Here is a 20,936-nt window from a genome sequence, read left to right as displayed (position 1 = left end):
CTTAGCACATACCTCACCCCCAGATGTTGTACATTACACAACCCTTGAAAGTCCTCTGAGCATTACTAGAGGGTAATGATATTGCAGGGTCTTTGGCCCCATACTGGTCTCTTACAGTCCTGGAGTGAGGAGGAGCAGAGGAAGGAAGGGGGCACTGATCCAGGAGGCCCAGTAAACACAGCCCTATAAGGTGTGAATTCAGTTCACAGCATGACAGCATATTAATTACCAAGTGCCATGGCCAGCCCATAGAAGAGCACAGCTAACAGGAACAATTGGAGGAAGAGAGAGCAGAGCACACACAGGGAACAGCCCATTCTAAAATACCAAGCATAAGTAGTTTAAAGCATTGTTACTATTTTGGGCAAAAGCAAAGACAGTACTGCCTTTACCAAGAGCCAGCTGGAGGGGAGAAGGAGGCTTGACAGAAAAAGGTTCACATCAGCTAGACTGTCACCTACGGCTCCTGAAGTGATGACTTCTGAGCACTGAACTAACACTATACACCACTTCAAGCATGGACCAGAACAAATTCTCATCCAAGTCTTTACTCCCAGAGAAGCAGCAACAACTGGGAGAACACTGCACAGTGCAGCAGCCAGATCCCACTTCAGGACTTCTTGTATACAAGGGCATTGAGCGCTGTGGGAGAGGGTGATGTCTGTGTGTAGTTTAGGCATATTAGTCACACTAGACCACTTGAAGATGCTTTCTGATATTCCAGAGCATGGCCTTGGGGTGTGCAGCAGCCCAGGTCACATCAGCAGAGCTCTCTCCTGCACCAAGCTCTGCTCCAGGGCTGTGGCTGGACATCCACCAAAGCCCTCCCCCTCTACAACCAAACCTACAGTGAAACTCAGCATCCAGAGGCTGCTGCTCTAACACATTCCTCCCAGCCACAAGCTGCCCAGCTGGCTCCCCACTCTTCTTCCCAGGCCTGAGTCAACACCCAGGCTGGCCTCTACTCGAGAGGCCCCAGTCATGGGGTGATGGGGATGGCAGCCCTTCACCCCAACAACACTGAAGGGATACCAGAATGAGACAGTTGGAAAGATAACAGAGCCCAGCCAGGCCTTGATGCACTGCTGCAGCAAAAGCAAGGCAGCAACAACAGCAACCCTCCTCTGACCAACCTGAGCTACATTCTGCACAGATCCAGGGGCATTTACAGATGGTAGCATTTTTTGCATTGTCAGATGCAGTAACCATCTATTGTGCTTGGGAAACTGCTGTTTCCCAAGCACTCAAGTTTCCAAAGTCTCTATTCTCTGCTCTGCCATACCTCAAATCCCCATGATTTCTGAAAAGCAGCAGTTCTTCCTGGGCAGGTGGCCCAGGGCCTAGCCCACACCCACGCTCCACCCCAGCCATTTTTTGACAGGGTGGAGTCACTTTCACAACAGAAGCCCTGACACACATCCAGCCCTGAGCACTGCTGTACCAAAACACTTTGGAAACAATCTGCCATCTGCTTCATCAGCACACAACTATCACCCTCTTCCCCCAGCACAAACCTGCTATGCCAGCTGCTTCTCCCAGCCCTGCCTCCAACCACGCTGGATAGAACTAAGCACCTGGAACAGCTTTTGCTTACATTGAGCCAAGAAAATAAGAGCAAAACAAGAGGACAGAGCCATTTCTCCTTCTGTTCGTTTATTTGTGATAGAAGAGCAGCCCAATCTGACAGGGCCTGGCTCCTTCACCTCATCCTCAAGGCCATCAGCATGTTTTGGTTACAGCCAGAGCAGGTGACAGGCACCAGGCCAGGAGAGCTGCTGCACTGCCCTGCTGAAGGGCAGAGCACATCTTCACACAGGCCCAGTCAGATCCACAGAGGCAAGAGGTGCTCACTCTTGCACCATAGCCGAGCACACTAAAACCACCCGCTAGTGTGCTCAGGCTAGGCCAGAGCAGGGCTGGTCCCAAGCAGGAGAGCCCAGGAGCTGAGTTTAGGGGCACTTATTGCTCAAGTCTTGAAGTTACAGGAATGGAAGTGGTCCAAGACTAGGCTGAACTTGGTCTCCCCCACTCTGGAGCAAGCCACCAGCTGCCATAGAGGATCAGGTTAAGTGTGGCTTAAGCACACACTGAGCACCCAGCCCAGGCACAAGAACAGCAAGGCAACCTGGGCTTATCACATGGGGGAAGCCTTTCCAGGCTGTCACAGTCCCTGCTATGTACTAGGCACAGGGCATGTGTACTGTACTGGGCAGGTCTGGGCCCTTAAGTCCCATAAGTGCTGCCCCTACATTCTCCACAGACACCTGGGCACAGATATGCCAGGGCAGGACTCCCAAGCTGGGCACGTAGGGACCAGAAGGGACATGCAGCACTGTGGCATGGAACAAAGTGGCACAAGGCATTGTAGAGCAGGAGCACTCACACATGAGCTGGCAGTAACAAGCAGCCAGGGATGAATCTGCTCATCCACACAAGCTCTTGTGAGACAGGGAAGAGGAGAGGGCACCAGGACAGGAAGCGGTCTCTTCTTTTGGTCCTACTCAGAAGGAAATGGCCCCTAGGCAGAAGAGCCAGATGTAGGCACTTGGGGAAAGTTCCTTTGGAAACACTGGAATGGGACTGCAGCCCCACAGCTGTGATGCAGGCAGCTGCCTCTCTGCTCAGCAACACTGAGAAACAGCACAAGCCCTCCCAGGAGGAGAAGTGGCCCATGGCTGCTCAGAGCAGAGGGGCTGAGCATGCAGACAGGGGACAGCAGGACTGGGCACAGGGGTACAACAGTCTGTAGGCACTTGACTTGGCTAGTGGCACCCAGGAGCAGAGACAGGTCCCAGCTGCCTCTGCCCCGGGGCTCTCATTGGCTCTGGGAGCACTTTATCCTCTAGTTGGCTTTGACCTTGCCATTGGTGACGGTGCCATTTTCATGGATGCTGCTGCCGTTGTGCTGGGCCACTTGTTGAGCCGCCCTGGGCAACCGTTTGCCCTTGGTGTAAGACTGGTACCAAAAGTTGGAGAAGAGGATGAAGAAGATGGTCCCATATATCCAGATAAGGTGAATGAAGATGGGGAACTGGTATTGGCAGTTGGGCATGAAGTAATACTGGGAGATGTGGACGGAGACAATCACAAACTGTGCCTGGGAGCAAGGCAGAGTAAGAATAAGTTATTCATGGGAGCAGGGTCAGGGAACCCACTAGAGACCTTATTTTTAAAGGTAACACCTAGACTCCTCTCCCAGTCTAACACAGAGGTCCTTATGGTGAGGCAGTCAGCAGCAGCTGGAAGAGGCAGGCACACATCTCAGAGCAGCATACGCCTCTCACCCTCCCAACATGGCTGCAGCCTAGGAGCTGAACAGCACCCACACCCCAGCCAGGACGGTAGGGCTATCAGAGGCCCACAGTGGGGCAGAGCTCCTAAAAACTCAGAGCAATATGCTACAGAGGAGACAACTACTGTTGCTGGCTGAACCTGTCAAGGATACAAGGGCTGGCCTGCCTTTCATATCGGGCACATGCTCTGCTCCCCTGCAGACTCACCAGCTGGATGGCTGTGATGTGTTTCTTCCACCACAGGTACTTCTGAAAGGCAGGTCCTGCTGCTGAGAGCCCGTAGTAGAAATACATGACAACATGCACCATGGAATTGATCATGGCATGGAATGAGCCCATTCCCCCTGTTAAGATAGATTTTCCTTAGTGTAAGTCAATACTCCACAGCAATCAGCACTACACAGAGCTGCCAAGAGCATACACAGTAGGGCCAAAAACCCCTTCTCAGCATGCTGGGGTAACCCTACCCAGTCCATGCACCCGGTTGCCATCTTACCCGGACCAAACTTGGCTCCCCACCACCAGCTCCAAGGCAGAACAGAGTGGTGGAAAAGGTGCAGGAATGTGACCTGTTCATTCTTCTTCCGCAGGACAAAGATCACCTGCAGTGAAAGCCCAACAGCATCAAGGACCTGCAGCCCTGAGAGCAGCTAGAGCAGGCTGGGCCACTAATTCAGTGTCTGATCTCAGTGATGCTTCCCTCCCCGCCCCCCTCCACACTCACTGTCATCACCCATTAGATCACCCCACAGCTTCCAGAGCTGTAGCATGTAAAGAGTGGCCTCAACATTAATATTCTAGAGTGGCCTCCTTGGCAGTGATGCCAGACAGAAGCACTACCAGGTCAGACTGAAAGGGCTGCAAAAGCCCCTCCCCTAAATGCACTGGGCCTCAACTCCCTGCCCAGCAAGTGGTGACAAGGCCTTCTCAGTAACTCACCGTGTCTGTCAGTTCGATGAACTTGGAGAAAACAAAGAGCCAAGCAACACTGACCATCTGTAAAAGAACAGGTTAACATTAGAGACCTGCCTCAGCCTGAGCACGCCCAGTGAGTGAAGGGTTTCATACAGTTACCCTGGCAGGAAACCAAGGCCCAGAGACTGCACATCCTCTGCCTCAGGAAGGGCAGGAGCTAATGACACTGCTGTCCAAACAGAAGCACTAAAGGCCCTCCCCACTTATCAGGAGAGGGATGAGAACTCACCCTGAGGGCCTTGGGGTCTTGTGAGAAGTCCACAGGGTCACATCGCCAGGTGTACCCAGTAAGCCACCCTGCCATCAGGAACTGCAACAAGAGCATCATTAGGGTGAGGCCGACCACATCCCTCACTGCACCTCAAGCTCTACAGGGAACAGCCAGAAAAAGGGCTCCCCATCACCTACAGAGCCTGCACACGCTGCTTTACACACACCCGACCAAGCTACTGACAACTCACCTCATAGACTATGTAAAGGGAGAGTCCCACCAGAAAGAAGTTGTATAGCACCATGAATTTCTTCAGGTTTAAAGGCTTCCTGTTGGCCATTAGTCTGGGACCCAAGGATAGGACAAAGTAGACATATCCCAGAAGGATGCCCATCACAAGGAATGGGGACTGCATCAGTGGATAATCAGCGATGCGGGGGTCTGCAGAAAGAGCCACAGTGCAGAGCAGTTAGCATCCTCACCCCAGCCTGCTGCCAGCAGGGCTACTGCCACAGTGGAGGCAAGGGCACAGCAATCCTCTTCTAGGACACGAGTGCAAGTAGAAAAGCAGTCTGGGAGCAGAGGCTGGTGAAGTCAGCCAGACTCAGCACAGTATTGCCTGAAGCCATGCTGCAGGGCAGCCTGGAGATCTTCTGCCCAGGAGAGCACAAGTGCCAAAAACAATTTGCACAGGCACTGAGGCAAGACAGCCTCATAACACACAGCACATAAACCCCAGAGCTGCCTCTGTGTAAGGGCAAAGACAGGATGCAGTTAGACCCAGGGATGCTTCAGGGGTGACAGACCACCCCTCAGTGCCTCTGGCAGTAAAGCATGTAGTGCTACCTGTCTGATAGCTGGGCAGAGCCAAACACTCACCTGCTTTCTTCATGAAGTCCTGATACATGGTCACAATCCCCTCCATGGTGGTGGCAGTATCTCTGTGGAAAGAGGCAGGGAAAATCAAGTAGCTGTTTTCCCAGGAGGGCAGCCTACACAGCATAGCCTTGCAGATCAGCAAACTCCAAGCCCAGTTTCAGAGAAACAGTCATGTATCTGGCCAGCATTGCTTTCAGCTGATCACACACCAGTATCCACTTTCCAGCTGAGCCACAGGCCTCCTCACTTCTCACAGAGTCTGGCCTTGTTTCCCCAGCTCTGCTGGGAGCACCATCATCCAATGCCAGCAGTCCTTCCAAGGCAAGAATCCAACATTTCAAGCCAGCTAGGAAAGCTTCCAACCTCAGCACTATATCTCCAGCCACTTAATCTTGCTCCTGCTGTACAAGCTCAAGCACTATCATCCACAAGCACCATGACACTGCCACCAACATTGGCAGCCACACCTACTCAGCACACTGCTCTGTCTGACCCTGGTGTGGAGATGCAGGGCTGGCCCACACTCTCCACAGCACAGTGCCTCTATGATCAGCTATGATCAGCTCCTGCCAACTGGTTCCCACCGCAGAAGCAGCACACCATCACTGGCAGTCCCATTACATGAGGAAGGAAATCCATAGATACAGAAACAAGCATCAGTTTCTCGTGTCAAAGTTCCTGGTTTCAAATCCTTACACAAAACCATCCGGCCAAGAAACTACTACCACATAACCTAGTACCTCAGAGGCCAGGTGCATCCTGCTTGGCAATAGCATTTCCACTGCCCTTCCAGACAAGGGAAAGCCATACAATGCAAGGCTGCAGAGAGAAGGACTGGCAACCCCCACACTTGCTCAGCCTTAGTGTGAACACACATCAGAAAGTGATCCAGGCAGATGCTCTCCAGAAAAAGCAGGAAGGGCCCAGGCTCTTACTGCTGCAGGCAAGTTTTAAACATCCTCACCCATTCATTCCCCTGTGCTCACCAGCCACTCCCCAGCCCACAGGACACCAGAGCAGCAAGAAGGGAGGCAGAGCATAGGCCCAGCCTCACCTTACTCATCCAGATTCGAGAGAGGCATTCCCCACAGCTGCTACCAGATACTGCACCTACCCCCTTCCCTCCAAAAAAGTGCACAGGAGTCACTGCCCACACATGGCCTGGGGAAATGGGTCCCCAGTGCAGTCTCCCCAGGAGGTATATTGCTGTCACCACCAGGAAGCACATGGCCTCTTCCAGACCAGCAGCCAGAAGGCTGAAGCCAGAGTACCCTTCGTCTTGATAAGGTCCCTGAGTACTCAGCAGCCACTGCCACCTCAAACCCTCACCAGCCAACACCAGCACTGCTCCTTCAGCTTCACAGCAAGAGGAAGAGCTCAATGCCGTCTTTGCTGTAGGCAGCAGACACTTCCCGTGCAGAGCTACCAGGTGCATCCAAGGCATGTTTTGCCAGCAATAATCTTCAGGGGGGCCTGGCACACACCGTTCTGTCTGACCATTCCCTGCAAATCAGTTTGGTGCAGCAGCAGTGCTGGCTCTGTGCCTGCCCAGTCATACCCTCTGCATTCCTCCAGACTGGGGAGTGCCACCTAACCTCTTTGCAAGGGCAGCAGGCAAGAGGAGGTCTCCTCCTTCAGCTCAATCCTCCAAAACACCCATTCTGCCAAGCAAGGCTCCAGAGCAGCCTGCACAGCCATGCAGCACAAGGAGTTTTGCTGTGCTTCAGAAAGCACAGAAGGTGGTTCCTGGTGTCATCTTGGAGGCAGACAGAGCAATAGGGCAAAGCCCACTTAGGACTGATCCCCACACACATCAAGGGCACCTCAGCAGCAAAACAGATGTTCACTCTCCCAATGCACAGTTTCAAAGGGCTTAATAGCAAGAAATCCTCACTTGTAGTATCATTGTGATACAAGTAATATTTAAGATTCTGCCTTTATATTTAAGGGCACTGCCAAGACAATCAACTCACCACACGCAGCAAAGGCTGGCTAAAAGTATGGCACAAACTATTGCACCCTTAAGAGACACTCAAGGCTCACCTGTGGGAAATACAGTAAGTATGAGCCTGGAAAGCTGCTGAGCTTTATTTATGTTGCTTTAATGGCTAAGAGCAAGCTCCAAACTTGTCTGTCTAGTTTCAGCTTTCAACCACTATATCCAGCTACACCTTTATTTGCTAGATTGAGGAGCCCTCAAGAGTCAGTTCCCAGCAGAGGCACCTGACTATTCAAGGTCTGTGTTTATCTTATCAAGGTGAATGAGTCAGCCTTACTACAGGTCCAGGGCAGAGACAAAAATCCTGTCCAGTACTTGCCTATTTTGGGCAGGCTAGGATGAGAAGAGAATGTCAGTTGTCTTTGAGCTCAAAGCTACATCTCACACTGCAGCAAAACACTTCAGCTCAGGCACTATGGATCACTTCACTGGTCCAAAACCTCCAGTACCACTGGCCAACTAGCACCACAGCTCAAAACAATTCAGGGTCCATGACAACTATTCCCCCAAGCAGTGAAAGAAGCCCACTTCAAACCAGGACTAGCACAGAAGTCCCCATCAGAGTGATCAGTAACAAGTCCCTCTTATTGCTGTTTGGTGAAGCAGCTGCAACACTCCTACAGCCACCCATGCCACAGGAAGCTGTGAGACATTGGTCTTGTCCTGAACACAGGCCCTGAGCAAGCACCAAGATTTCTACCAGGACAGGAATAGTAGAATTATGCTACAGGGCCTTATGGAAAGGACCTATAAGTTTTCCTCAGTTTCTCTAGGCAGAACATCCTGCTAAATTAAGCTAACAAATCAACCATAGCTCCAGGGAAACCCCTGAGGTCTTCAGGTCTTGGCAAGACCTGTCATCCATCCACGCTGGCATGCTACATCATCCTGCATCAAAGTGGCCAAAGTATGCCTTGTTCAGTGAGCAGATGCAGGTATGTCTTGCCCTCCTCCATCCCTCAAGGGGCAGCCACTGGCCTTGGGGTATTGACAGTTGAGCAGCAAAGTGGGAGTTGCTCAAGGGTTACCTTCACTAGGCAGGGGGATGTGAAGTGCACTGGTCTGCCTAAAACATGACTGCTCCACACCAGGCAGGGGTTTTCCAGCACAGAGTACCAATTGTCCAGGAAGCTGAACTCCCCGCTGTGCACAACACCCCTCTGCACGTTGAGAGGGGTTCGCCATTCAGACAGGTTTCTGCTCTTATGGCACTCCACACTACACCGCACATCACACACTGCAGGTGTTCACAGGTCAGTGGTTGGATATGTCCTCTCTGCAAATGGGGACACTTACTTTCCTCTGACTCCTCCTAAATCCTGACCCTCTTTGGCAAGGAGTTGGGAGGAGATGAGGAACCCAAAGCTGAGCCTTGAACAGATGAAGAGAAATCAAGCAAATATGTCCAAGCACCCCAAATGAGCAGGAACCCCAGGGGCCTAAACACACCCTGTATGATACAGAGAAACCTTGCAACACATCTCTTTCTATCACTCAGCATCAGGGAGTCATTTCCCCATGTCAGAGAAAAAGCTCCCAGTATTTGCAAACTAGAGTATCAGGCCATAATCTGCTCCACTAACCAACATCAAGGATTAAATACTTGCTTACACCAAGCAATGCGTACACTGCATATTTCCAGCAAGCTATACAGCTAATCAGTGCAACTTCAGCAACAACAGCAAGGCCTTTTATGACCAGCCCCAGTCACACCACAGCACCATCAGAAGCATGACACCGACAGAGACCAGAGCTCAACCCAAGCTAGCTTTGTTAGCAGCCTTGCAGGGCACACATCTCCCCACACAACAACTATCTGCAAGCAACAGACTCTGCCCCAGACATTGAACACTCCCCTACTCCTCAGCATTCAGGTCAGAAATCAGTCCTGTAATAAGTGCAAAAGCAAACACCCTCATCTCCCCACTAGTTTAATTAAAGGCAGCACCAAAACCATCAGGTAGGTGGCCACAGAGCTGCCACCCCAGGGAGAGCTGGCACAGGGCCCTTGCTGAACTGGCTAAAGCAGGCCTGGCTCCTGTGGAGCTTCCCAGAGAGCAGCAGCCCTCAAAGGTCAGGAGATAATCAGTTGGCCAGATGTGCAACTGGCTTGCATCCCTGGCCTACAAGCTGGCATCAAGGCTTGCTGCCTGATGCTGCTTTGAGCTACACCACCTCTCAGGAAGAGGCATCTTCCTCCCCCAGCTCCCCACCATAGCACCTGTCCAGTTGCCTGGAGTTCTAGAAAGTCACTGTGGGGTCCAGCAAGGCCTGCACACAGCCCCATGTGCCCATGGACGGTACCTCCCTGCAGAAGAGTGGAACTGGTCAAGCCAGGCTCCAGTGGCCCCAGGCCAGGCACAGACAGGGGTGTACACTGCACACACAAAGCTGGCACTGCAAAACATCACCACCAAGAGCCGACAGACAACTCCAGAAGCTTTCCTGAGCTTATGCACAAGTGAATACAGCAAGATGAGGAACATGAAACTTTATCTGCCCCAAACAACACACAGGCAGCAAGGCAGTCAGAGCAAGACAAGAGGGAGAAGGAGCTGCAAAACCCAGTTTATCAGCTCTGCAGTGGGCTCACTCTGAGACTGAAGGGTACAGTGAAGCACAGAAAACTGAATTTGGCTCTCTCCATCTGCTGCTCTGTGCTCAGTGACAGGGAAAGGGGCTTGTAACCAGGCAGGACACACTTATTTCACACACAGCATCTCCTAACACCAGGTCAAACACAGGCAGCATAGGCCGCTCAACAGGAGAGCTGTATTCAAGTACACCTGCATTCCTGCTAATAATTTCAGCCATTCACTGAAGACTCAAGATAGCATTGTTCACGTGCTTCTAAAGTCATATTTTTTCTCAAAAGAAATCAGTCTAAAGACATGCCTGTCACCAGCCACAGAAGACAAATCTGGCAGGACAACCAGAGCTTCTATGTTTTAAGTATGGAAAGCCATACCAATAGATTAGGGCAGAGCAGTAAAGCAGCTCTCCTAGCCTGGCACCTCAGCTCTGAGGACTTGGGGCAAACTCTGATTGGAATTTGAGAACAACGAGTCCCAGAACTCAGTGAGCAACATAACAACAAAGACCGCATGGAAACTTTATGCTAGCACCACCAGATACATTTTTGTGTTTGAATCCTATCCATAAATCACTTCCTCTGGCTCACCTGCTTCACACAGAATGTCAAATGACATGGCAAACAACCTGGTACCATATGTTCTACATCAGCATTCTGAAGTCAGTACAGGAGGTGTATGTTCACATAAGGGATGCAAACTCTCAAGTCCTGATATGTAACAGTTCTTGCAAGAGCTGCCATTGCAACTGGTATGGGAATCACACTGGCTGGGTGCTGCTCCTGGCACACTGGATCCAAGTGGCAGGAAGTATCCCGCCTGAAGTTAAGCAGTTTCCTCATCTTCACCAACTGTGTGTTAATACCCTACCAGTCTCTCACAAAGTGGCTGTAAAGCCCTGAGGCCTTTGGATAGCATCCTAGAAACAGATTAAGCTTTCCCCTTCCATATACACTGGAAGCTGGGAAGGTAAGAGGAGACTCCCAGATTAGCAGGAAAGCTCTGACTTGACAGTCAGTGTGGCACCTCACAAGCTTTCAGGGAAAGGAGGACACCCATTGCAATAGAGTACTGGTAACCTTGTAAAAAAATCAAGGCAGATAATCAGAATTCAAGGTCCCACAAGAGCATACCTTACAGTAAGAGGTTTAATATGCACCACCTAATTTTTTCAGGGGCAGCACCTCCCCAAGGTGTTAAGAGTAGGTTTTCTGCTTATCACATTCAAAGCTGGTGGCTGCATATTCAGAGAACTGGTATCAGTAGAGATGAGAGCAGTCGAGAAAAAAACAGAAAAGGCAACATCAGGCAGAAAATCTGACATTACAAGGAACAAAGGAGTAAAGTGAAGGAAGAAAAGAAACAATGTGAGGTACAAGCAAAAGTGGAAAGTAAGGTATTTCCTTTCTGAGCTAACCATATTGACCTGTCACCCCCTCATACAGCACCAGGTGAAAGGGGAAGGTAGAGAGGACTGAGCTTCTTCTCTGAAGTGAAGGCACCCAGCAGCCCCCCAGAGTGCACAGAGCACACTCAGGAAGGACAGGACTAGGCAGGTGACAGGAAGGCAGGCAAGGCTACACTGGGCAAGGCCAACTTCTAACACCAACACCCAAAATCAGGTCAAGCCTTGTGGCTACCTAGCAAAGAAACAGAGTGCCCCTATCTGGAGGTGGGACAGGCTATACCATAGCATTCATCTCTGGTTTTAATCACTATGCAAACACCTCAATACAAGACTTCACCTCTGTTCTCGCAGGCCTGGCTGTAATCATGACACAGTAATGATTAGTATGCTCTGTCCCATTCAGGCCTGTGCATTAATTAGACAAGCACATCAAGATAAGATGGACATTAAAATCTACAAAGCAAGATGCAGAAAGGAAAGACTCACAAATTCCTTCCAACAGCTTTATTTGGGCTATGCAAGAAGCCCAGGTGTGAACCCAGAGCCATTTCTCAATGAGACAAGGGACCACTGCCTGGAACTTACCATGACATCAGCTTTGGGTCCTGTACCCTCCACACCAAGAAAGCAGAGCAGTCACACAATCTTCTAACAAGTGTGAGGGATGTTCTCTGACAGTATGAAGATGTCATACTCCAATAGCACAGTATATGCACCTAGAACCCAAGCCTGAGGCGTAATGGTTACCACAGTCAAGCAGGTTCTCAGTCTGCCAAGTACAAAAAAAGTGAAGTATGAAGCCTGCTTCTCTCAACACAGGTGTAGATTGACCACTCAAATTCAGCACACTTGCTTCTGCTGCTGTACAGACAGGGAAAGCCTCTTAGGGTTAAGTAGAAGCAGCACGAGTTATAAAACCTGTGTGTGTACAAAGCAAATCTTAAACTATGAGAGCAAGCTAGCTGACCCGATACACAGGGTAAGAGCACTCCCTGCAACAAAGCTGGAGAACTTGCTGCCAGTGACAGCTCACCACCCCTATCCATCCTGAGGGAAGAATCAGCCATATGACACACTAAGGGAAATCAAGAAACATCAGACCCAGCTACCACCACCTCCATCCTCAAGCCACTAAAGGCTCAGAATGCAGACGACAGCCTGGTGGTGAGGAATAGGCAGTGGCAGCTGCAACTTGTCACCTCTGAGCAACAGCAGCCCCACAACTCCTGCAGGGAAGAGTCCTGGCTTCTGGGGACCGTCTCCTCCCTATAAGAGCCCAAGCTGCCTCACCTGTTTGACTGGCAAGAACCAGACTTTCCAGCCCAAGTACTCCCACCATCTGACAGCCAGCAGGGCACACGCTACCAGAACTCCAACACAAAAACACAAAAACACAGAGCATCTCCTCAGCCATCACAGGCACCACTTCCAGTGTCCCTCCTAAGTGTCTCAGGCTGAGTGCTGTAACCCCCAGCAGAAAAGGAGAAAACATTAACCTATAACATTCAAGGACATTGCCCAGCCAAGCACATGCTTCTGACACCAGGTTCAGAGGTTCCTCAGAATGCAAAGCTTTTCTCCAACAGGAGAGAAAGGAGACACTATGCAACTTCAATAAGCTCCCCTATTTTTTATCTCTTACATGTGGTATGAGACACCTCTAGGTCAGAGTGAGCTTTTACTCCCAAGTCTCAGTTTTAGAGACTTATGCTCATATTACACTTCTTCCCTGAAGGACCACATAATCCCCCCACCAACAGACTTTCAGGAAACAAAAATAAATATACAATATAAAGCAGGACCACAGAGGCCCAGGCTGTGTGGGTGGCACAGCTTAATCCCTGCAGCAAGATGCAGCAAGTAGATGCTGCAACAGCTGGCATCTTGCTGTTTCTCATAGGAACAGGCTGTTAGCAGTACCTCACACCCATAAGCTAGAGGGGCTTCCTAGGAAAGAGATAAGGCACAGCAGTCTCAGTCAAGCCCCAAGGGCTCAGCCAGCTGTTTGACTCTCAACTATCCTCAAGAAGCTGCCCAGCAGGTGTGGTGGGAAGGTCAGCTCCATCCAGCTAGGAATCTGCCCTGGCTGCATTCTGGTAGGAGAGAAGGTGATCGTTTTGGGACAGCACAGCAGGATGGATGCACTGCTACACAGGCAATGGCTGGTCTCCAAGAGGGGAAGAGATGCTCTGAGGAAATGCACTAGCAGCTAAAATGCCCAGTGTTATCCCATGCTGCCCACTGAGCATAGGAAGGGGTATTCACTCCGCTTCTCCCTCCCTGCCTTTATCACTTCAGAACCAATGTGATCAGTGGCCGGCAAAGCACCTGACAGCCTCACTGCAGGCAGCAGCCCAGGCACGGAAGCAAGACTGCCCCCCTCAAAGCTTTGCCTCTTGTTGCAACATCTATTTATACTGCCTCGCTTAGTCTGTTACAACGTAAAAAATAAGTAGCTTTCCCTTCGCTACAACAGAGGAACTGGCCCACGTAAAGAGAGCTACAGACCAAGCCCTCTAATGCCATTGATTATGGAACTCGCGGTGGTCCAGGAAGCGCAGACCCCTGTGCACGATCACACCAGTGCCAGGTGAGCCCGAGGCTGAGCAACTGCTGCCACCAGGGGGGTGACAGAGACCTCCTCCTCCTGCCACCGCGTTCCTCAGCGAGGGCCAGCGGGAGGCCGAGCACCTACACGAGCCGGCACTCAAAGCTGACATTGTGTCGCAGTAGCGGGGGAGGCCTGGTACTGCCACCCTGCCCGGAGGAGGAGGGAAGAGCCAACTGAATGGCTACATTGATGCCGAGAGCTGGGTAAAAGAAAGCGCCCCGGCCGCCGGGGGCTGCTCGCTTCCCGCTGCAGAGAAGCCCCAGGGGACCACAGCCTTCAGCTGCTCAGCGTACCCGCAGCTTCCACCCGGCGCCCACGGCAGGAGCTGGGCAGCGCCCCGCTCAGCCTTACTGCCACCCCTGCGAGTCCCTCTGGCAAGGGCTCCGGCCCCGCTGCCGCCGGAGGGAGCGCCGGGTCCCACCCGCCCCCCCGCCCGGGCGGTTCCCGGCCCGGCTCGGGCGTGGCGCGGACGGGCCCGGAAGCGGGGCCGCGGCCCAGCGGGCCTGCGCGGCTGGGAAGGGCCGCAGCGGGCCCAGAGAGGCCCCGCGCCGCCACCACGATGCCTGGGGGTTCAGCCACCTTCCAGCAAGCCCGCGGGGCTACTGCGCTACCTATGGAGCTAGGAGAGTCCCGCCAAATCACCAACGGGGCGATGCCGATCTCGTTCCCGAGGCTGCACAGCCACCGGTCCCTAAGCCGAGAAGCAGGCGTACCCTGGGCTCGGGCCACCGGCCAGCAGCGGGGAGGCAGCCCCGTCAGGGCCGGGACCCAGCGCGGCCTCCGGCAGAGACCCACCGGGGCGGAGGCCGGTGCTTGTGCCACGGCACACAGGGCGGAGGGACAGCCCTTCCCCCCGGCCGGCCGGGAAAGCATCCCAGCCTCGCACGGAGGGGCCGGGTATGCCCCAAGGGAGAGCAGCCGACCGCCGGAAGGGAATTGCACCCTTCCCTGGCACCAGGGGCGCGCTAGGGCAGCGGCACCAGGCTGTGAGCCCAGGAGAACCGCGGCTCCTCATATAGTCAGGACCCTGCTTTTGAGGAAAAAAAAAAAAAAAAATAACAACAACAACAAAAAGCACTTCAACAACTCAACTTGGACTCCAGCTGTGTCCCTCCGTCTGACACGGGCAGGCTTGCACACCGGTGGACTCGCCACACAGTACTGCGAGTACCCCCCGTTTCCGCGTGGGGTGACAGACTCTAGAGCCGCACCCAGCGTGGTCACCCGCCAAGGGCACGTCACAGTATCACAACACCCATCCCACCCATCAGGCCACGGCTTCCCCAGACGCGCCCTCCACTCCTGTGATGAGGAGACACCACACACCTCCGACCATGAGCATCGCAGGTGGCGGGGACCTGGACATATAGAGACACACACACGAGCCTCCTCCAGCAGGCTAGTTAACAGGTGCCAAGCCGGCACATGGCTTCCCCGGGGCAGGACCCACCATTCCTAGCAGCAAAGCTTAACCCCCCCAAAGCAGCTAAACCCTGCTAAGGCCTCCCCAGCACCCTCCTGCCCTGCAACCACCTTCCGAAGCCCCCCTCAGTACGCCCCAACGACCAGCCTCGACCCACCGCTAACCTCGGACACCTCCACCCAAACTCCTCCCTCGCAAACATCCCAAAGGACCGCTGGGACCGACCAGACATCGCCAGCCCACCCTCACCAGGCAAGAATGTACCCCCACACCCTCCATCCCACGGCCACCCGTACTCACCGCCGGCCGCACCCCACTCTATCACCACCACGGCCCCCCCCGCCATTAAAGCGGGAAGCCCCGCCCCTTTGTGGCTGCCGATTGGCAGAAAGTGCAGAGCTCCGCCCCCAGGGGAGCCGGGGCCAATTGCCGCCTCCCCCGCGTCCCGCCCGGTCCGTGGCCTCGCCCACCACGGCGGGGCTTGAGGGGCCGGGGCTGCGGCGGGAGCTGGGAGCCGGGCGGGCTCTGCCTGCGGGGCCGAGCGGGGCGAGGGGAAGGTGGGAAATGGTGGGAAAGGATGCTGGCTCGAGGGTGTTGGTGACTCCATGAGGGAGACCTGTACAGGTCCAGCAGCTCCTAGGCATAAACCAGCCGCTCACAGGATTTTTTCCCCCTCGTGACACCGCAACAGCCACCGCGAGCTTTCGGAGACACCGGACAGAACCCAGAGACGTCGACTCTGACCGCGTGCAGTTTCCAGAGTGTTTCCATCCTATGGCGCCTTCACAGCCGTGACAATCTGCGTTCTAAAAAGTGGCAGGGACTTGACTCGGCTCGTCTGGTCTGAAGGCGTTTTCAGAACTCACTGATCTAATTGTTAGGAATCATCTTCTCATTTCCAGCTTAATGTGATGCACGGCTGGTTAATAAACATATGTTTCTTTGCCAGCGTTGTAATTTATCTCACCAATGTCCTGCCTCAGTGTTCATGCTACAGCGTATTTGTAGACTGCAATCATCTACCTCTCAGCCATTACAGGGAAGACTAAACAAGTTTTTCCAGCACTTTCTTACTAGTCTGCCTGTCCCTGTACCTAATGCCGTGGTAGCTCCTTTTGCTGTACTGCTGTTCACATTTTCTCTCCTGAAGATGTGTGACCAGGAGGAGTTGCAGACTTGTGCTCACCTAGTGAGAATTCCCTATCTGGATACAGGCAGGGCTGCATTTGCAGAAGCAGGTCAATCTTTCTTCTGGTGACTTTATTGCCCTTTTTGGGTGGTAAAGCATTCCTTTACATTTCCCCTATATTGTTAATGCACTACAACACCCTGATTTCATCAGATTACACCTAATATTTGTGCCAGCCCTTAACAAAACTAATTTATAAAAATATCCACAAAGTACCTCAGTAGTGACCTGTGTGTCCTGATATGCTCCCTTTCCTCTGTCTTAACTTTCATCTTGACCATAACCACCCCTTCCCACATGAAATTTCTGTGCTTGTTTCTGCCCCAACATCTACCAAGGTTTCTAATTCATCCCAAGGTTCAGAGCAGCTTCCCTGAAGTCCACACAGGGCCTACAGCCTTATAGAAAGTTGGGGGCTTTTTTAAACTATCAAGTTAGTCAATATAAACTTTTTTTTATCCTCCATTTCCTGCCTGTGTGCTGTGTTACGCTTTAACTGGATACTGTTAACACCAGACTGGCAGAGCCGAAGCAGTCTGAATCCCGTCCTCTCCCTTAAGCATCGGCCTTTTTTGTTACTCTTCACGTGTTTTTTGTTGGTTTTTTTTTGTTTGTTTGTTTGTTTGTTTGTTTTTTCCTTTTTTGTCCTCCTTTTATTTTGTAACATTACTCTATTTTTAGTTGATCTGTGGTCCAATTCAGTGGAAACCTTGCCATGTAGTTAGTCATAGAACTCATTAAATTAGAGATCAGTGGATTCCTTCATACTCCCTAATACTGGATTCTTTTCCACTTTGAATCCTGCATCTCATAGCTTTCTCCAAGCATTCCTTCTCTCCTCTGGATACACCCTTGCTGGCAGGCTTGTCAGGCTCTAACAATGAGACCCAAATTGCACAGCCCAGCCTCTTCCTGCTATTGGAATTAATTTCCAGGTCACTCTCTTTTCTTCTGCTCCGAATGCAATTTATTTATCCTCTCTGGGTCCTGGACTCTATTTCCCTGTTGTGTCTGCCATCTCCACCATTATTTCCGTGTGGTATTTGCTCATTAGTTTTTCCTTTCTACTGCAGCTTCAGCTTCTCTCCTTAATTCTCTAACATATCAAAATGATTTTACCATTTTATTCCCCCTCCATCAGTTCGTTCTTCTTTTCACACTCACTAGCTTTGATGTGTCTCCTTGGTCTGCATGTTGGCCTTTGTTTACTTCTCACGCTCAGCAGGTGTCTGGGTTCCTCGGTGTTCACCCTCCCCACAACATTTGTGGTGCTGCAGCAGCCTGGGCAGGAGCTCCAGCTGGAGCAAGGTCCCTGGTCTGCAGGAGCACCCTGGCTACAGGGACACGGATTTGGTGCTGTGCTATCCAAGTGGGTGATGCAGGGTCCCCTCCTAACCCTTGGGGACAGGCCTCCAGCAAGGACTTGAGTAATCTGCTACGTGTTGTGGATCTGGGTTTCTGCCTTCCAGCCTCTTTGGAAGCAGGGTAGCACAAGAACACATAGCAAAGAAAATCCCTCAAAAATAAGGAAGGTGGGGGAGACAAGTGATGTGACCTGTTGTGTACAGACTGACCTTCCCAAAGTGTCTTGGGACAGAAACTTTTATAGATGGGTAATCTTCTGCTTCCATCTTGAATCCTGCCCATCTGACCTGAAATCTGGGAGAGAGAAGCTGTTCACAGCCAGCCAAGTGTGTCACCCTGGCTACAGTCTGGACCACCAGACCAGAGATGATCCTGTCACATGCCTGCACGAGGGAGTCCTGCCTGCACTAGCAGCTCCTGCAGCTGGCAAAGCCCTACAGGTCATTAACTCTTCACCTGCAATTCGGGAAACAACCTGTGCTTGGTCCCAGCAGCCTGGGCTGCACCAGGCTCCAGTTTGGAAAAGCTTAAGCTCCTTCCTCTATTTCTTATCCTGGAGAACAACACACCATTTTCACTTTAGCTTTAGTAAGGGTCTTGTTGGTCCTTCTTAACATGGGGATCTAATCAGATGGAGGTGGGTGGGAGCCTCTGCATTCCTCCTTTGCACTGTTCTCTCCACTGGTCCCTGTCTTCTGCTTTCTCCTTGCTCCTTGCAAGCCTTGCACGTCTCTTTCCCCTCATGGCTCTGCCCTGGTGCAAAAAGCAGGCGTGGGCTAATGTAACTTGCTGAAGGCACAAATACTGAAGCCATCCATCCTCAGTGCACACAATTACCAGACTATCAGATGGGAAGGTATGTAAGAACTAAGCAATGGAAAAGGAATGAAGTTCATTGAGAGGTTATGACCTCAGGGATTAGTAATGACAATGTTTTTCTGCATGTAATGAGGGATGCTGGTGCAGTGTTGCACCTTTTCTGATGCCAGTCTTGAAGACTGGCTTAGGCTCACCATGCAGCTGGGGAGGAAAAGGGAGGTTTCAGTCTCTTCAGGTGTCAAGTTTCTCAGTTTTCTGAGAATTTAGAAATTCTAAAAATCCTGTTTTTCTGGGGAACTAAAATATCTTTTTGATCCTGCCTGGTTTATAAAGTAAATTTATATTCTCTTATTCAATTAATTTATAACTATGAACTTATTTTTTAAATAGTGATCAATTGAATGGTGAGAGTTTAATTTGGCAAAAAAAATTATCATCATTCAAATTGAAAAATCTAAAGGAAAATAAAAACTTCAAATGAATTTGGTGAAATTAAACACATGAACAATTGGCCCTGTAATTTTTCAGTAATGTATTTGACACACAGAGTAAATTTACATAACTTACTACACTTGGGGAGTGAGAAGACGATTTACAGACCCTCCCATCCTTTTCTATTTAATCCTGACAAACCAAAGATTTTGCATGTGATCAGATAAAAACATTGAATGTAAATTGGCTCTCTAATGTTGTTTTGCCTTTCTCCCTTTCCCTGAGGTTGGACTCTAAAGCACTATCAACCACAAATTATTGCTGCACACTTTCTCTGTGGCTCCATGGGAAAAAAAAAAAAAAAAAAAAAAAAAGGTGAGTGAATTATGCTCACAATCGCAAAACATCCAAGAAATGCTCCTACAACACCTCTGTCTATACTGAGAGAATAAAAAAAGGCTTTCATGGCCACTGCAAGTGGTGAGAGATGACACTACCCGGCACCCGAAGGCCTGTTAAATGTCATCGTGTCACTCTGCAGTTTCAATAAATGGAGGTGGTCAGGTAGGCCATGCCTGAGCATGTGCTGTTCAGGCTGATGTGTGGCCTCCTTCCATGGCTGATATCAAGATCAAGTGACTCACCTTGTGCAAAATTTTGTATGTTACTTGTGCTGTTTAAATTGTAGCGGCAGTAAAGGCTAATAACCCCACCATTGTTGCCCTCGCACCTTAAGCCAAAATAAATGCTTTCATTCCTGGAATTTGACGTTCCTATAAGCCTCTCAAGCTACCAGCAAACAACCCACATTTCTGTAGCCAGCAGGCATTAAACGACCCCGCTGAAACCCCTGTTGTAACATGACACTGTAGTCTTACATTAAAGCATCACCTGTGAAAAGGCGATCAGTGAGATGAAAGGGGCGGTGGAAGCATCACCCGGAAGCTTGCTGGCACTGTGGTGGTGCACTGGAGCTTTGACAGCAGACTTTCACCCCGGTGTGTTTAATTGCTGGACTTTGCCTGCCAGCTGGGGTGGGCAGCACACATGACTGTTGTCTCCTGCTGGGACAAGAATTCTTTGTCAGCTATATAACAGCTTCTCCAGCATGAACCCTGACACCCACCTCCATGGGCTGGCAACATCACCCCAGCAATACAGGACACCCTGGGGTCCTCCACAGATGTGCCCAAAGTCTCAGCCCACTCTAGGCCTGTTAAAGCATCCTTATTTGCTCCTGTGGCCTACAGGATGGTCTTATGCAATAATGGTGCTCGTTTGAAATCCATCAAATCATGGGGTGGGGGGAGGGAAAGAAGCAGAACCATAGCCACAGCAAGGTTTGTGACGATGCTAAAAGCATGGAGAAGCCCATTCTTCAGTGCCTCTGCATGGCAGCCGTCATGGCAGGACCATGTCAAGGCCCAGAGTGGACTGGCAAGAGGCTGGGAAGGGTCAGGAGGTCTGAAGGTTTCACCACATGCAGCTCAACAGGAGTCCTTGGTTGCTGTACAAGATGGGCCACATGCAGTGTACCCTGGCAGAAGACCCTGGGGGCTCTGGGAGTCTCTTATAGGGGCCTGAAAACTGCCCCTTCTCAGGGACCTTTCAAGGCTGTCTCATGGGCATGTGCTCCTGAAGAGAGAAAATGCAGGTGATAAGAAAGCCATAGCCCTGCTCATCCCAAGTCCCCTTTCCATATGAAGTAATTTCATTTTACCTCTGTGATTTCAAGCCCACA

General features: G+C 51.3%; 1 protein-coding gene across 3 annotated transcripts; it reads right to left on the bottom strand.

Moving 5' to 3' along the window:
* Positions 1 to 1,636: 1,636 nt before the first annotated feature.
* ELOVL1 (ELOVL fatty acid elongase 1) lies at positions 1,637 to 15,762 on the bottom strand. Of its 3 annotated transcripts, none has more exons than XM_040073089.2 (8): positions 15,691 to 15,762; positions 5,359 to 5,420; positions 4,730 to 4,920; positions 4,498 to 4,578; positions 4,233 to 4,289; positions 3,790 to 3,895; positions 3,501 to 3,637; positions 1,637 to 3,097 (listed from the first exon to the last, which is right to left on the bottom strand). In XM_040073089.2, exons 2-8 carry the CDS (start codon positions 5,402 to 5,404, stop codon positions 2,843 to 2,845), a joined length of 873 nt encoding a protein of 290 aa, XP_039929023.1. In that variant the 5' UTR covers positions 5,405 to 5,420; positions 15,691 to 15,762; the 3' UTR covers positions 1,637 to 2,842. The 3 variants fall into 3 exon arrangements, with proteins under 3 accessions (XP_039929023.1, XP_039929022.1, XP_058277729.1); XM_040073088.2 differs by lacking the exon at positions 15,691 to 15,762 and adding an exon at positions 15,555 to 15,670; XM_058421746.1 differs by lacking the exon at positions 15,691 to 15,762 and adding an exon at positions 15,655 to 15,670.
* Between the last annotated feature and the right edge of the window lie 5,174 nt (positions 15,763 to 20,936).

This window comes from Hirundo rustica, chromosome 9 (assembly GCF_015227805.2).
Source record: "Hirundo rustica isolate bHirRus1 chromosome 9, bHirRus1.pri.v3, whole genome shotgun sequence".
Taxonomy (NCBI): Eukaryota; Metazoa; Chordata; class Aves; order Passeriformes; family Hirundinidae; genus Hirundo; species Hirundo rustica.
This window is presented reverse-complemented; position numbering and strand designations above follow the sequence as displayed.